Below are 17,224 nucleotides of genomic sequence, written 5' to 3' on the forward strand. Positions count from 1 at the left end.
TTTATATTAGTGTTTCTTTATATTCTCTGTAGGCCTTGAGTATTATATTTGTAACAAAACTGAACATTTCTGTAGTTTTATCCGAGCACCTTTTACCTACAATTATCAAACCATTTAATAATCAAAGATACAGTTATGCATGTCACATTCAAATTTGCTTCCTTTGACACGTGTTTGCTTCCTAGAGACATGATGTGTCTGCGCAGACCTTCATAAATACACAGCACAGGGATGTTAGTCAGCATTTCAGACACACCCTGATTGTGAACCCTATCTAGTGCTGCCCTCTGCAGGCATTACATACATTACAGTTCATACAGATCTGTGCACTTCTCCCGTCTCTGCTGATCTGACCACAGCTTTACCATTTATGTCTGGTAGTAATTTCTGTGAGCTTTTACATGACTGCACACATCACATACTACAGTAGGAAGTTATTTATTAATACACAAAGTAAATTAAGGCAATAAGCCCCAAGAAGCTGTGGTTTACAGTGAATTTATAACAGAGGAGCGGAGTGCCTAAAACCCCCTTAGCTGTTATAAATTCACTGTAAACCACGGCTTCTCGGAGCTTATTGCTTTTATAAAACGGTTATTCCATATACGTAGCAAGGTTTCACAAAACAAAACAAATGTGTAGTTCCTCAGAAAACGGTTGTGGTTGCAGCAAACGCAGAAACAAAGAGGTGTGTGTTTGTAGAGTAATTTACAACAGCTTCGAACGCAGCTCAACCAATCATATAAACAGCTCTTTAATTACAGAAACAGATTGAATAATCATAGCTGATAGCAAGACATGCAAACGTAAAAGAAAACCAAACTAGACGCAAGAACAGCTGTTTTTAATGAAAACAAGGATATAATCAAAGGAAAATATGGAGTTGGGATAACCTCCAAACCCAAAGGTGATACCTTTTTTAAAAACTCATTATCGTCCAATGTTTCTAAAATGTTTACGTTCCGAGGCAGATTGCCAGCAACAGCCATTTTAGGATAGTTGTGAGTTGGTCTTCGTGATTTAAGAGTCCTCTTCACTACTCCTAACGTTTCACAGATTTAGGAGCTAGTTTTAGTGCTAAAACACTTTGTGAAAAACTCTTAGTCCTACATTTAGGACTCCTAAAGTTTTGCTCTGACACGCCCATTATTTTAAAGATTTTCTTCTAAATATGACCCTGGACCACACAAGCAGTCATAAGTAGCACGGGTATGTTTGTAGCAATAGCCAACGATACATTGTCAAAATTATAGATTTTTCTTTTGTGCCAAAAATCATTAGGATATTAAAGAGTTAGTTCAGCCAAAAATGACAATTCTGTCATTAATCACTCACCCTGATGTCGTTCCAAACCTGTAAGACCTTGGTTCATCTTCAGAACACAAATTTAAGATATTTTTGATGAAATCCGAGAGCTCTCTAACCCTCCATAGACAGCAACACAACTGCCCTTTAAGTAAAGATCATGTTCCATGAAGATATTTAGTAAATTTCCTACTGTAAATATATCAAAACTTAATTTCTGATTAGTAATATGCATGGCTAAGGACTTCATTTGAACAGCTTTAAAGGTGATTTTCTCAATATTTAGATTATTTTGCACCCTCAGATTCCAGATTTTCAAATAGTTGCATCTCAGCCAAATATTGTCCGATCCTAACAAACCAGACATCAATGGAAAGATTATTGGAGAGCATGTATAAATCTCAATTTAAAAAAATTTACACTGGTTTTGTGGTCCTTGGTCACAAATTGGCGAGTTATGAGCTACTTCTATCCTTGGAAGATGTTTTGTGAATACGGGCTCTGGTTTTAACAATGATCTTATATTTGTCTCCCCAGGTGATTATCGAGGTGACGGAGATGCTGCACAACGCCAGTCTGCTGATCGACGACATTGAAGACAGCTCCACGCTGCGGCGCGGTTTCCCGGTGGCCCACAGCATCTACGGCGTGCCGTCGGTCATCAACTCCGCCAACTACGTCTACTTCCTCGGCCTGGAGAAGGTGCTGACCCTGGAGCACCCCGAGGCCGTGCACGTCTTCACCCGTCAGCTGCTGGAGCTGCACCGCGGCCAGGGCCTGGACATCCACTGGAGGGACACCTACACCTGCCCAAGCGAGGATGAGTACCGCGGCATGGTGCTGCAGAAAACCGGCGGTCTCTTCGGCCTCGCCGTGGGCCTCATGCAGCTCTTCTCCCACTGGAAACGAGATCTGAAGCCGCTTTTGGACACTCTGGGGCTCTTCTTCCAGATACGGGATGACTACGCCAACCTGAACTCGACAGAGTACAGCGAAAACAAGAGCTTCTGCGAGGATCTGACGGAAGGCAAGTTCTCCTTCCCCACCATTCACGCCATCTGGTCGCGTCCCGAGAGCACGCAGGTGCAGAACATCCTCCGGCAGCGCACAGAGAACGTGGATATCAAGCGCTACTGCGTGGATTATCTGGAGAAGGTGGGCTCGTTCGCTTACACCCGTCAGACGCTGCTGGATCTGGAAGCCGAAGCCTATCGGTTGATCGCTGAGCTCGGAGGGAATCCCGAACTGGAGGCTTTGGTTCAGCATCTGAGTGGCATGTATAAAGAGCCCGAAAGCGGAGCTTCGGCTGGTCAATCAAAAGAGCACCGGGGCGGAGCTGGAGCCGGCCAATCGAAACAATGACTTTGCACTGTACTGTTATTTTGACTCCACAGCCATTGCCTTCAGTCCAAAGTCTGTCGTTTTGTCTCATTCACATTTCAAGGCGTTGTAGCTGACATATGAAGTGTAACAGGAACTCTTAGTCTGCAATATTTGGTCAATATTTATGTACTGTAATTAGCATCTAACAGTTGCTGTTTGTTTCATTATAAATGACAACCGTAAACAGTCAAATAAAACAAACATTTAACGTTTAAACCATGTCTGTCATTTCACCACAAAATCAAAGCAAATACATTATTTTGCTTTAAGAAAATTAAGACAATTTTATGGTTCTTTACTTTTTTTTTTACTATCTTCATGACAATTATTTGTAGTAATAGTAATTATTATTATTTATTTAAATGAATATCATTATTACTACTACTACAGTAATATCTGTCAGATCAAACAAACATTTAACGTTTATTCAATGTCATTTCACTACAAAATTAAAACAAATTATTTTGCTTTAATAAAACAGCCATTTTTTGCATTGTACAGTTATTTTCATGACAATAACAACTAATTTATATAAATGTTATTATGATTATTAAAACAGTAAATATTAGATAAATTATTATAGTTAAACGTCTATTGTACTGCCTGAATTAGTTTAAATCAGCATATAATATAGGTCACTGTAACAGACTGAACATTTAATGATAATCACCAGTGTAAATAATTGAAATGTCAAGGAACAATAATATGAATTTGGAGGCAGAATATTCATGGCATGATATTCTCACAGGAAATAATAAAAATAATTAAATAGATTTTTTTCTTTCTTTTTTTGCTTATGATTTTGGGGTGAAATTAATTTTTCATTAAAAGACATGATTGCCTTTCCCAAACAGCAAAATAATGCTAGTGTCTGGACCTTGTCCTGTGTTTTTGCTGTGACCGTGACGAGGCCTTACGGTCACCTGTGGACGCTTTAACACTCCTCAAGTCAAGTTAATGTCCTTCCACATTTCAGCAGCTCTTGGTTTTGTGACTGATGTTTACGAAGGGCAGAGTTACAGACGGATCAGTCACGTGATGCTCAAATACCTCTGAAATAGTGAATTGAGGTGAGATCTCACATGTTTGATGTTTGACAGGTCACTGGGTTTTACCTTTGAACAAATAGACCGTTATGTGTGCATTTATCAGATTCATTCTGTGTGTTTTGGATGCTTTTTATATTTTTAATAACTATTCTATGAATAAACACACTTTCATACACTTCAGTCTCCTTTGAGTGTGTTTTGTGTTGTTGTTGTTGTTCTCATGTTTTGCATTTACTGCTCAGATATTTATTGTGAGGGAAAACTTGATGCAGTACTAATGTTTACTAATTTTGCAAATCAGTTGCATTTTCAGGTCTGATCTTTCCTCTTATGATGATGACAGAACAGGATCAACCACTTGGTGGCGGAAGAGACATAAAAGCAACAGCTAGAATTACTGTAGAACAGAGCAGGGCAGCGAATAGAGTTATTTCACACTAGTCAGGTTTTATTCATCTCATTAGTTATGCTGGTTTATTCTTTGTCTTAGCTGTGCCATTTCTGCATGTTATGAACTGTATGAAAAACCCCCAGAGAAACTAGAAAGCTATTTAAAGGTGAATATGGTGAAAATGAATTCATGTATAATTAAAGATTTGCTCAAGACTATTACAGTGAAGTGTGTTGTCCTGCAGCGTTGTGCTCTAGACATGAATGATTCTTCAAATCTGAGGAGCTGTGTTTCTAGTAAATATTTCACATCAAATCTGACACACACACACACACACAAATGTTTGGGAATCCTTCACGCATTAAAAAAAATATATATATATATATATTAGCCTGCTAAGCAACACAAAATACAATATTTTATTCTCGAATGAGGTTGTGTACGTTTAACGTTGCTGACGATTAGCTGATAAAACACTGAAAATACCCCTTAAAAATAATCAAACAAAACTAAAAATTAAAGCTATATTGACATTCAGCCTATTATGCTCCCTCACAACACTATTGTATGGCGTTAGGCTTAATGAGGTCTATTCTACTACTGAGGGTGTTTATGATTATGGCGTTTAAGCAGGATTGTCTATTTTCATATCAAACACAATATTGTGGTATAATAGTGTTAGGCTACTTACTGATTTTGAAGTGTTCAGTGATCCAATGATGCAACTCACCTGCTGCGTTAGCATTAGCATTAGCTCTGCCTCTTCTCATCTTCGACAGACTCCTCAGCCCTCATTATGAATAAAAACTAAACATTTTACACAATGTGAAACGAAATCACAATTTTGGAGGGGTACTGGATTGTTGTGGATGATCCGGATGAGTGAAAGACTCGTTAAGCAGCTGCAAATCAGCTTGATGGGTTGATCTGCTAATGAAGCCTGAGAGGTTTCTGAGTTGTCTCTTACAGAGCAGACAAAAGAGATACAATTGCCCAAATGTGATCCCAAGAAGAGACCTTATGACCTCTACCACAAATTAAAAACTTATTGTGTTAGATTTAGTTTATCTTTAAAAATACACCCAAAAACCACCTCGTAACCTCCTAGTGAGGCCTACATACTTGAATGAATGAATGAATGATGCATTTATATAGCGCTTTATTGTGTATTGCTGTACACCCAAAGCGCTTTACAATCATGAGGGGGTCTCTCCTCAACCACCACCAGTGTGCAGCATCCACTTGGATGATGCGACGGCAGCCACAGTACAACGGCGCCAGTGCACTCACCACAAACCAACTACAGGTGGAGAGGAGAGAGAGTCATTGAGCCAATCAAGTGTATGGGGATTATTAGGAGGCCATGATAGACAAGGGCCAGTGGAGGGAATTTGGCCAGGACACCGGGGTTACACCCCTACTCTTTACGAGAAGTGCCATGGGATTTTTAATGACCACAGAGAGTCAGGACCTCGGTTTAACGTCTCATCCGAAAGACGGTGCTCTTTTTGACAGCATAGCATCCCTGTCACTATACCGGGGTGTTAGGACCCACACAGACCACAGGGTGAGCACCCCCTGCTGGCCTCACTAACACCTCTTCCAACAGCAACCTAGTTTTCACCGGAGGTCTCCCATCCAGGTACTGACCAGGCTCAACCCTGCTTAGCTTCAGTGGGCAACCTGTCTTGGGCTGCAGGGTGATATAGCTGTGGTAACCTTCAAATGGCTCAGATATTAAAATCGCATTAGAATTCCAGGCAAGTCTTTGTCAAGCCAACACACTAGTTTGTCTTGAACTTCTAGTTCTTCATTTTATATTTAATATTTCAATGCATTTTTAATTGTTGGAATTTTAAAGCATGCCAGGATCCATTTGGAATGAATTATGGGATTATATAATTTTGACTCCAGACGGTGGCATTAAACTGAAATGATCTGCATTAAGAGAAACTTGAGGCCTGTGTTGTCAAAACTGCCAAGAATAGTTTCTGAACGAGCTCTTAGCGCTCCTCTTTCTATCCGTTCACTAAAAGCTCCGAGAATAACATGCAGAAACAGATGAATGATTTCACTTGGGTTATTCTGAGGTTGTTTCTTCAGCTCTTGAAGACATCTTTTTACTTTACAGATGATTCAGGGAATACCATCATGAAAGGGCATTCGCTGGAAAAAGGAGATGTGGAAAAACAACCGGCCTGAACATCATATCTCATTTCAGTTTTGTATAATTTCTTGACATCATGTGGAGAGAAATGAGAAAGTTTTGCAAATACCAGTGCACAGCATGAACTATGAGCTCACTGCTGATATTTCTATGTTTGATGTAAATCTGGATGAAGTGACGCATTAAATATGAAACAAACCACATTACAGCTCTGTAACCTCATATTAGCTCCAGAAAGCTTAACAGCAACAGTATGAGACACTTGTTCACCAGCCACTTTTTAGTATCCAAGAACCCTCCAAAATCCAAGAATCGTCAAACTGTTGACATTTTTAATAAGGCAAGACACTACAGAAAAAAACAAACCATTTTGGGCTATTGTGCTTCCATAATGTTTCAGACTGGTGGAGAGAAAACATCCAAAGCACTTCTAAAGGGGACCTATTATGCAAAAATACTTTTATAAGGTGTTTGAACACAGTTGTATGGCTGCAGTGTGTGAAAACAACCAGCTTATAACTTTACTTACTTACTTTTGTCATTTAGCAGACGCTTTTGTCCAAAGCGACTTACAAATAAGAAAAAGTAACTACAACTAAAAGTTACAACTCTATAAATACTATATACCCACATATTTAAGAAAATAAAGAAATTAAATAAAATTGACATGCATATAACAACATTTCAATAATAAATATATAAATGAATAAACTAAAATAAAAAGCGATACTTCTATCCCTTGCCCATGTTTTCCCAATGCTCAGATTTTTGGTCTAGATAAATACACAAATTAGCGCAGACTTAATTAGATAATGCATTATTTGCATATTTAAACAATCAACTAGGAAAGTATGGCTACATCTAGTGGCATTTTAAAGCCCTTCTCACCTGTAGTGTCTTACCATTAGAAGCTTTATGTTGATTTGTCAGCACACAGACACATTTGCATCCTGTTGTAATGTTTTATTGTTCATAAATGAATGTTTCAGTGTAACAATTTTGGCTTCCAGCTAAGATAAAAGCAGTGAAAAGGATTTGCTTGCTTTGCGATTTCAAGATCTCTCAACAACAGAGAACGCAAAGTGACAAAGATAGGTAACGAGGAAGAACAGGTAAAGCTGCCCTGGCGATTCTCAAACGCTGTGTTAATTTGACATCTGGTGGTGGATCTACAAAGCCAATAACAGAGCAGGCTTATAAAGGACAAGTAAACATGATTAGTGTGTCGTATTGACGTGTGGTGGAAAAATGTGAAGAAACCGAACAGAGATCTCAAAGCCGTCAGTCACAGAGCTCGTTGTGAACATGGATGTGTCAGTGTTTGGTCCAGGCGCAGCCGCAGGGATCGCCGCACTTCCTCTTCCTGTCCCAGAGTGAGCGCAGCTCCTGCGGCGAGTGCTGCGGCGACGACAGCATGTCCACGTAACACTCCTTCTCACACAGCCAGCCTGAATCCTGACAAACACACACTACATTACGACCAGTTCTCTCCCTACAGCATTAATGTAGGTCATGGGCTGGATTCCCAGGGAATGCATGAGCTGCAAGTCAAAGTGCAAGTCGCTTTGTATGAAAGTATCTGCCAAATGCATAAATGTAAACTCTATTTAAGGACAAATTCAAGAATGGCAAAAACGCTCCTATAAACAGCGGCTGCGACTGCTGCACAAATCAACATGTAACAGCCGCTGTGCTGCAGCTCAAACCCTATTGACTTCAACAAGCCATTTATGTTCAGACCCATAAAAACTGAATTTACAGTCATATTTGCTGGAGTATTATTATCTCTCTTTTATGTTAAAGTACTTTATTGGCATGATTGTGATTACAAGGAATTTCTAATTACTTAGAAATTATTTATTCAAATAAATAATATATACATAAACATTTATCAAAACATTATGAACAAAAAACTACTGAAAAATGAAACGGGTAGCCTTTGATTATATTGATGTCTTTTTTCACCTGATATTTGCGAGGCCCGACAGCAGCCATCCAGATGCCCATGCTCACATCCTCTCCCTGTAAAAACACATTTACATGCTGAAAAACCTCATAAACCTACTGTATCCATCATCAGAATGAGTTCAGCAGATTCAGCGGTGACAAACAGATTAGAGACTCTGCGTCCAGAACAAATGTGTGAGATTCAGAGCAAATGAAATCATTACTGACGTATCTGCAAGCATTGATCTCATCTTTGCTAAACTCAGACGGGGATAACAAAAGACGGTATCAAATCATTACTCCGCTAGCAAAAGAAATCATCACTTATCAACGGGCTGCTGATGGTGTCATGCATGTCTTTGCTATTATGGCTCTCAGCTCATAGGAGTTTTTATTATAATACAGCTGCATGCTGGGTAATTCTAACAAACAGTGCTACTGTATTCTGAAGAAGGTCAAACACATCATATTTTGATCTATAGGTAACATGAGGAGATGAGGAGGGTACGGGACGGGACCTGGTAAGCTTTGAGATGTTGAGCGTTGCTGGCTAGCCACTCCACCAGATCCCTGGACACCACATATCCAGACCCACAGGCGAAGGCTGGATACGCTGGACTCGCGTACTCCAGCTCCTGCCATTTACCCACACGATCCACGGCCCAGTTCTGCCGGAAACTGATCAACAACGACCACAAGACACAAGAAATGAGATCAAACCTCTTCTCTGATGTGATACGCTGATAAACAAAGCTAATTAATATTTTACCAGAAAAAGGCTGTCATAAAAAAAACAATGAATATAGAAAATGGTATAGAAAAAAAACAATAAAAATTCATATAAAATATATAACAATTTATATTTTTAGATAAGAATAGCAAGTATACTTCCTTTCAACAAATACATTATATATACATATATGTACATATATATATATATATGTATGTATCAGTGTTGGGTGTAATGCTTTACTGTAATTAAATTACTTATCCACTGAAAAAGTAAAGTAAGGGATTACTGTTCATTATTAGGTGATTTAATTACAGTTACTTATAAAGTACTTGCGTTACATACAGTAAATAATTTCAACAGTTCTAAAATCAATATTGAATTTGAAATGTAAATTTATCGTCTAAAGATAAAATTGAATGCAGCGGCTTTAACCCTCCACACGCCGGCTCTTTCACTTTCAGTTTTTCCTGAACATATAAGACTAAAATCAATTGAATCTAAAAAGCTTGAATTTTACTTTTAAGTGAACAAATTCAAATCAAAAACTAATATTTCTGATTATGTAATACCTATGAAAGTAAACGAGACCTTTCCTGTATCTGAAAGCTTGAAGTGTCTACTTTTAAATGAACGAATTCAAATCGAAAACGAATATGATCTGATTATGTAGGCCTAATCCATATGAAACTGAGGTAGGCTACAGTCTTTCCCGTATCTGAGCTCATTATATGCAGTCACCTGCACGCAAACGCCCTCACTTGCATACAAAAAAAAAAAGGATTAATATAAGATCCTTAACATCTTGCCAAACTGAAATGTATTGTTTAACTTAAGCGTATTTCTATTTGTTAACCAAAGGTTACACTTTTTATAAAAAAGTTTACAGTTGTTTTAAAGCTAAAAGGCTAAACTATTCTATGTTTGACTCAAATTGAAAGAATAAAGAGTTTAATTTCTATTAAGGTTTATAGGGATTTTAAGATGTAGCTTAATTAGCTATTTGAATAATTAAGTTACTTATTGAGTAACTAAGTTACTTTTCAGACAGAGTAATTAGTAAAGTAATTTAAATAAAATATTGATGAATTAGTAACTGTAATTAATTACTTAATGAATTACTTGAAAGTAACTTACCCAACACTGTATGTATGTATGTATGTATGTATGTGTATATATATATATATATATATATATATATATATATATATATATATAAAATTTATTTAATTTATTTTTACAAGCATACTTCCTTACAACAAATTATTATTTTAACCAGGAAATGTTTGTCACTTATATTTTTTGATATTTAAAAAATGTATATAAATATATATAAAACTGTAAAATAAAATATATTTTAAAAAAGTCTGAATTTTAGATAATTTACCAGCAAATGGTTGTTACTTGTACTTTCAGATATTTTTAGATAAGAATAACAAGCATACTTCCTTTCAATTAATAATTATTTTACCAAAAAATGGTTGTCACTTATGTTTTTACATTTTAAAATATACATAAAAATATAGAATATATAAAAATGTAATATAAAAGATATATATATATATAAAATCTATAGAAATATATAAAACTGTAATATAAAATATATATAAAAAATCATAACTTTAGATAACAGCCACTTTTTTTCTACAAATTATCCTTTTACCAGAAAATTGTTGTCACTTATATTTTAGATATGCATAAAAAGTATATAAATATATAAACCTGTAATATAAAACATATATATTAAAAAAATCTTCAGCATACTTCCGTTCTACAAATTATAAAAAATTATCTACAATCAAGCATTAATTTTATTATTCTTTTACCAGAAAATGATTGATACAATACAATATTATATAAATATAATAATATTTTTTTTTCTTTCTGTAACTGCATTGCATGGAAAACTTTTCTGGCACTACCAAAAGCATGAATTACACTGATATAAGTCTAAAGTGTTTATTTAGAGCAATTAAGCGTATAGCAATCAAACTTTTAAGACTAACTGTCAGGACAAAGCTATAATTCTAAGATGGCTCTTTTTGCTCTCTCTGATTTCTTCTATTTTATTGAATTACGGGGTATATTGTGAGAGCAGAAGGACTCACTTTCCCCACCACAGGCTGCTCTGTGAGAGGCGTTTGTGCTCCGTCTTCAGCAGGACGGCATCCACGTCGATATAGCAGTCATCATCTGTCTTCAGCAGCAGCTTGAAATCAGCGTTTCCCACCGACCTGTTCGCACGGGGAATTCACACGCTTCATTACAAACCCCAAACCGCCCGAGCTCTGCTTTGACTGAGTGCATTCACAAGCCAAGACAACTGTGAGCATGAGACTAATACAGACAAAAACCCTGAGGAAATCACAGTTACCATAGTAACCCCTTACTAAGATTTCTGTCAGATGGGCAAGTTTATTAGATAATGTTAATCATGTCAGAATAATTCATCAGTCTTACAGAATTAAATTGCATTAATCAGCATTAAATTGATCAAAAGTGACAATTGTTAAAAAAGATTTATATATATAATGCGTCCTTGCTAAACAGAAGTATTCATTTATTTAAAAAAAAAAAAAAAACTTTCATTAACATACTATTATAGTTTTTATTTAAATATTATTTTCAATTACTTTTTATTTTTATATTATCATTTTCATTGTATTTTTTGTTAAGTTTTAGTAATTTTGTGTTTTAGTCATTTTTATTAGTTTTAAATCATTTTTAAATATTAAGTTAAACCAATTGAAAATGCACATTTTTAAAATATTTTAAATTAATTATTATGCATTATTTTATTTTCAATAATTTTATTTCAAGTAACAAACAGTTTTAGTTCTAATTGTAACAGTTTTAGTTTCAGTTAGCTACATAAACCTGATGTATATAAATAAAAAATATTAAAATAATAATTAAAAAATTCAAATTTTAAGGTGTCTTTGTTACACATGTACTTACTATTATAATAGCAAAAAAATGATGCATAATTACATGCAAGTAACCCTAATCCTAACCCTACTCATATAGTAAGTACATGTAGTTTATTAATATTTCTCAGTACTTAAATGTATAATTACACTGTAACAAGAACACAAAATAAAGTGTAACCAAATATTCAATCTCGGTAATCAACGAGCAGGTTATGGTCAACTAGTCAATCCAAAAAAAAAGTTCTAATCAGCTAAATGGCTACTCTATGCTCCGGTCCTCACAAACCTGCCAAAAATATATCTGGAGAACGAGGTCTGAGAGGAGATTGGGTGCGGCACTAACCATTTATAAAACTGCAGCAGTTTTAAAGGCACGTTCCTGTAGGTGTCCACCACGTCCACAAACACCATGTCTCCATGTCTGAGGCTCTCCTCCTGCAGGGCCTGGTCCTCCTCTCTCAGCTGAGCCTCGCGGATCCGCTGCCGTCCTGCTCGACCACGCAGCAGCTCCGACAACGCCTGGACATCTGAGAGAGAGAGAGAGAGAGTGAGTGAGTGAGAGAGAGAGAGAGACAGAGAGAGAGAGAGAGAGAGAGAGACAGAGAGAGAGAGAGACAGAGAGAGAGAGAGAGAGAGACAGAGAGAGAAAGAGAGAGAGAGAGAAAAAAAGTCCCCTGATTCAGATGGTCCTGAAGCTGCAAACACAGACTAACATGACTAACATCCAGCAGCAGGACACTCAAATAATCAGCCACAACATTTGGCCCAACCAAATTATAAAAGAACAAAAAGAAAATTATCTAACCTATTGGAAAGAAACAACAGAAAAACAAAGTAAACTTGAATGTTATTTGGCCCTAAATAGAGATTACACAACTGCAGAATATCGGAGTACAGTGAAAGACTGTAAACTAAGAAGACAGATGACGAGGTACAGACTGAGCGGTCATACTCTGACTATAGAGACGGGCAGATATCGACAGCACTGGCTGCCCAGAGAGAGCCGCATCTGTCCATACTGTACTCATGGAGAAGTGGAGACAGAGCAACACTTCCTCACCAGCTGTCCTAACTATCAACACATTAGAGAGGCATTTTATCCAGAATTTGAAACACTTTACCCTGACTTCAAAATGTTAAACAAGAAAACACAACTTCAGTATTTATTAGGTGAAAAACAAGATTGTATCTCACTAGCAGCAAGATACATTGATGCCTGTCACAAAAAGAGGGAGGAGTCAACAAATCAGTGATGCGCCCACACACACACACACACACACACACTCACACACTTTTAAACTGTTCACAGAATTCTAGAATTGATTTGTTCTATTTTGTTTAATTATATCTACACATGCATGTATTTGTTTTATTTTAATGTTTTTTTTTTTTTTTTTTTTTTTTTTTTTTTACATACTTGTTCTATATTTAATGTAAACACTATCCTTTGGCAATACATTGTAACAATTGTCATGCCAATAAAGCACATATTGAATATTGAATTGAATTGAGAGACAGAGAGAGAAAGAGAGAGAGAGAGAGAGAGAGAGAGAGAGACTTTAACAATCTCTTTATTTACAACCGATTTTAAATAAACATGAATTAAATATTAAAGGATAAGTAAAAGAGGAATAAAGTAATGATGCACATAAATAAATCTATACATGCCAGAACCTTCTTGATCATAAATCAGTATATTACAATGATTTCTGAAGATCATGATTTCTGAAGATCATGATCGTGACACTGAAGACTGCAGTAATGATGCTGAAAATACAGCTTTGTTCACAGAAATAAATTACATTTTAAAAGATATTCACATAGAAAACAGCTACTTTAAATTGTAAAAATATTTCACAATATTCCTGTTTTTACTGCATTTTTGATCAAATAAATGCAGCCTTGGTGAGCAAAAGAGACTTCTTTTAAAAACATTTAAAAAATCTAACCGACCAAAACTTTTGAATGGTAGTGTACGTATATTAATTTCTATTTCATGGTGTCGTAATGCTGAAATCCATCAATTTATTGATCATCAAAACACAAGGCTGAATCACACAGAACACGAACGCTACATAATTGATCTCATCGTACCGTACACTGAAAAAGTGAATCCTCCAGCTAAGCCCGGGAAGCCCAAAGCGCTCCTGTGAGGCAACGTTCCCTCCTCTATCTGAAGAAATACAGAAAATAACCAAAAATAGTGATGTTTGCTAAGTCAAGCACCACTATTGTTCATACTTTAAGTATTTCTACAGACCAGAATATCACAGACTCTTTATTTGGGCCATTAAAGGCATAGTTCACCCAAAAATGAAAATTAGCTGAAAATATACTCACCCTCATGCCATCCAAGATGTGTATGAGTTTGTATCTTCATCAGATTTGGAGAAATGTGTCATTGCATCAGTGTTTCAGCAATGGCTGCTCTGCAGTGAATGGGTGCCGTCAGAATGAGAGTCCAAACAGCTGATAAAAACATCACAATAATCCACACCACTCCAGTCCATCAGTTAATGTCTTGAGAAGCTGCATGTCTGTAAGAAACAAATCCATTAAGACATCATTCAAACTGTTGCTTCTGGCCAAAATACGAGTCCATAATCCATAATAACACCAAGTTCCTCCAGTGAAAAAGTCCATCTCCTGTTGTCTCTCACATCAAAATCCAGCTACATATTTATTTAGAGCTGTTTTGACTTGATCTGTGCAAATTTCTCTCCAGATTCAAACCAGACCACTTTTTCACTGGAGGAAGCGTTATTATGGATTATGGACTCGTATTTTAGCCAGAAGCAACAGGTTGAAGTTAAAAACATCTTAATGATTGATTTGTTTCTTACGAACATGCAACTTTTGTCTTCTCAAGATATTAACTGATGGACTGGAGTGGAGTGGATTATTGTGATGTTTTTATCAGCTGTTTGGACTCTCATTCTGACGGCACCCATTCACTGCAGAGCAGCCATTGCTGAGACACTGATGCAGACACACATTTCTCCAAATCTGATGAAGAAACAAACTCATCTTCATCTTGGATGGACAGAGGGTGAGTAATTTTAAGCAAATGTTCATTTTTGGGTGAACTATGCCTTTAAGAAACCCTACAGAACACCTAAAGCATCACAATGGGCCGTTTTGCACATTCATACACACTTTAAGCGTTCTGCTGCAATACAACCAAATGAACAGATGTTGTTTCCCTCACAGATCCAAACTTGAGCACGCCTCCTCCGTTACTCAGGTGGACCGCAGACGTGTTGACAGACATCAGGCCTGTCGAATCCTGAGCCTCCCACAGAAGAGTTCCCTCAAAACCCTGCAGATGAAGACGAGTTCACAAACATCACGTCCTCCGGTGTGAGTGAAATCAGCAGCGGCAGTAACGTGCTATTCAGCATTCAACTACACTAATGATGTTTAAACGCTAATTAGTCATTAATGCTCTTTTCTCATCGTGTCACCTTGGGAAGAATGAACTGCTCGACAGGTTTGTAAAACATCCCACCCACACGTGTGCCTGGACTCAGTGCGCTGAAGCGAGCGGTGACCACCGGCTCCTACAAAAACACACACACACACACACACACACACACACACACATTTAACAATTTATTTAAATCCACTTAAAAGAAATAATTTACAGGAACATAAATATTACAGATGCAGTTAAATACATGTACAAAATCATGGAGCAGTGGCATACAGCAGATCTTCTAAATATTAAGCATATCACTCAGTTGTTATAGCTATAAATAATACCTCCACCATATATGGCGGCTGCCTATGACAGCAGACAAAGCACAGTACTTTGCTATCTGGTGTATTAGCAGACAAAATGTGAAAAGATTTCAAAGTTACTATTGAAGTACTGAAACATGGATGATTTTACACAAGAATGTTTGTATATTCTTACTAAAGGTGATAAATGATTTGATGTCTTTCACTATTAGATCCACTATTCTGTCATGGCATGCTATGTACATTCACTCACACACTCACTCTCACTCTCTCTCTCACACACACACACACACACACACACACACACACACACACACTCTCTCTCTCTCACACACACTCTCTCTCTCTCTCTCACACACTCTCTCTCTCTCTCACTCACACACACACACACACACACACTCTCTCTCTCTCTCACACACACACACACCCACACACACTCTCTCTCTCTCTCTCTCTCTCTCTCTCTCTCTCTCTCACACACACACACACACGGACTATTATTTGCTCAGCTGCAGACAGTGATGTTACAGAATAAGTCGATATGTGATTTCTGCATCTTCACTGGGCCTCAAGACGCCACGTCTTACAACATTTGCCCTGTTTCCATCACATCACACATAATCTGTTTATTTTGAAATTCTGTGGTGGTAATGGCATTTTAAGAATAACATGCGTCTCGTTTAGGCTATTTTATACAATCCTAAATGCACGCACATAATATTCTTACATTTTTGCATGGCCAACTTACTTTATTACAAAAAATGTATTAATAAATATTCCGTAGAGCAAAAATAAATAAAAAATTCTATCTATATATTTTCTGAACCAGCAAATGTCATTTCCATCACATAATATTTTATAATAATATTCAGTAACAAATTCTCTGTCCCTCTTTCTCTATGGATATATATATACACACACACACACAGTGGTGTGAAAAATAGATTTTTTATTTTTTTGCATGTTTTTCACACTTTAATGTTTCAGATAATCAAATAAATGTAAATATTAATCAAAGATAACACACGTAAACACAACTTGCAGTTTTTGAATGAAGTTTTTTATTATGAAGGGAAAACAAAATCCAAACCCACATGGCCCTGTGTGAAAAAGTGCTTGCCCCCTATACCTAATAACTGGTTGGGCCACCCTTAGCAGCAACAACTGCAATCAAGCGTTTGAGATAACTTGCAATGAGTCTGTTACAGCGCTGTGGAGGAGTTTTGGCCACTCATCTTGGCAGAATTGTTGTAATTCAGCCACATTGGAGGGTTTCCGAGCATGAACCGCCTTTTTAAGGTCATGCCACAGCATCTCAATAGGATTCAGGTCAGGACTTTGACTAGGCCACTCCAAAGTCTTCATTTTGTTTTTCTTCAGCCATTCAGAGGTGGATTTGCTGGTGTGTTTTGGATCATTGTCCTGCTGCAGAACCCAAGTTCGCTTCAGCTTGAGGTCAAGAACAGATGGCTGGACATTGTCCTTCAGGATTTTTTGGTAGACAGCTGAATTCATGGTTTGGTAGACAGCTTTCTTATGGTGGAGTCATGAACACTGGCCTTAACTGAGGCAAGTGAGGCC

General features: G+C 37.0%; 2 protein-coding genes across 5 annotated transcripts in view; one reads left to right on the plus strand and one right to left on the minus strand.

Moving 5' to 3' along the window:
* LOC306884155 (geranylgeranyl pyrophosphate synthase-like) overlaps nt 1-3,911 on the plus strand; it is a 32,424-nt gene extending 28,513 nt beyond the window's left edge. For all 3 annotated transcript variants that reach the window (XM_079439855.1, XM_079439854.1, XM_079439856.1), the window contains one exon: nt 1,843-3,911. In XM_079439855.1, coding sequence (XP_079295981.1) covers nt 1,864-2,667 — 804 coding nt within the window. In that variant the 5' untranslated portion in view covers nt 1,843-1,863 and the 3' untranslated portion in view covers nt 2,668-3,911. The remainder of the gene's footprint in view (nt 1-1,842) is intronic.
* Nucleotides 3,912-7,241: 3,330 nt separating this feature from the next.
* LOC306884067 (UDP-GalNAc:beta-1,3-N-acetylgalactosaminyltransferase 2-like) overlaps nt 7,242-17,224 on the minus strand; it is a 20,239-nt gene continuing 10,256 nt past the window's right edge. Inside the window, exons 5-12 of one of the 2 annotated variants that reach the window (XM_079439715.1) lie at nt 15,367-15,462; nt 15,111-15,221; nt 13,997-14,075; nt 12,246-12,429; nt 11,081-11,206; nt 8,761-8,920; nt 8,261-8,317; nt 7,242-7,750 (exon numbers count right to left, since the gene is read on the minus strand). In XM_079439715.1, the coding sequence (XP_079295841.1) occupies nt 7,610-7,750; nt 8,261-8,317; nt 8,761-8,920; nt 11,081-11,206; nt 12,246-12,429; nt 13,997-14,075; nt 15,111-15,221; nt 15,367-15,462 (954 nt within the window). In that variant the 3' untranslated portion in view covers nt 7,242-7,609. The remainder of the gene's footprint in view (nt 7,751-8,260; nt 8,318-8,760; nt 8,921-11,080; nt 11,207-12,245; nt 12,430-13,996; nt 14,076-15,110; nt 15,222-15,366; nt 15,463-17,224) is intronic. The other variant, XM_079439714.1, reaches the window with a different exon arrangement.

This window comes from Barbus barbus (genome assembly GCF_936440315.1).
Source record: "Barbus barbus genome assembly, chromosome: 18".
NCBI lineage: Eukaryota > Metazoa > Chordata > Actinopteri > Cypriniformes > Cyprinidae > Barbus > Barbus barbus.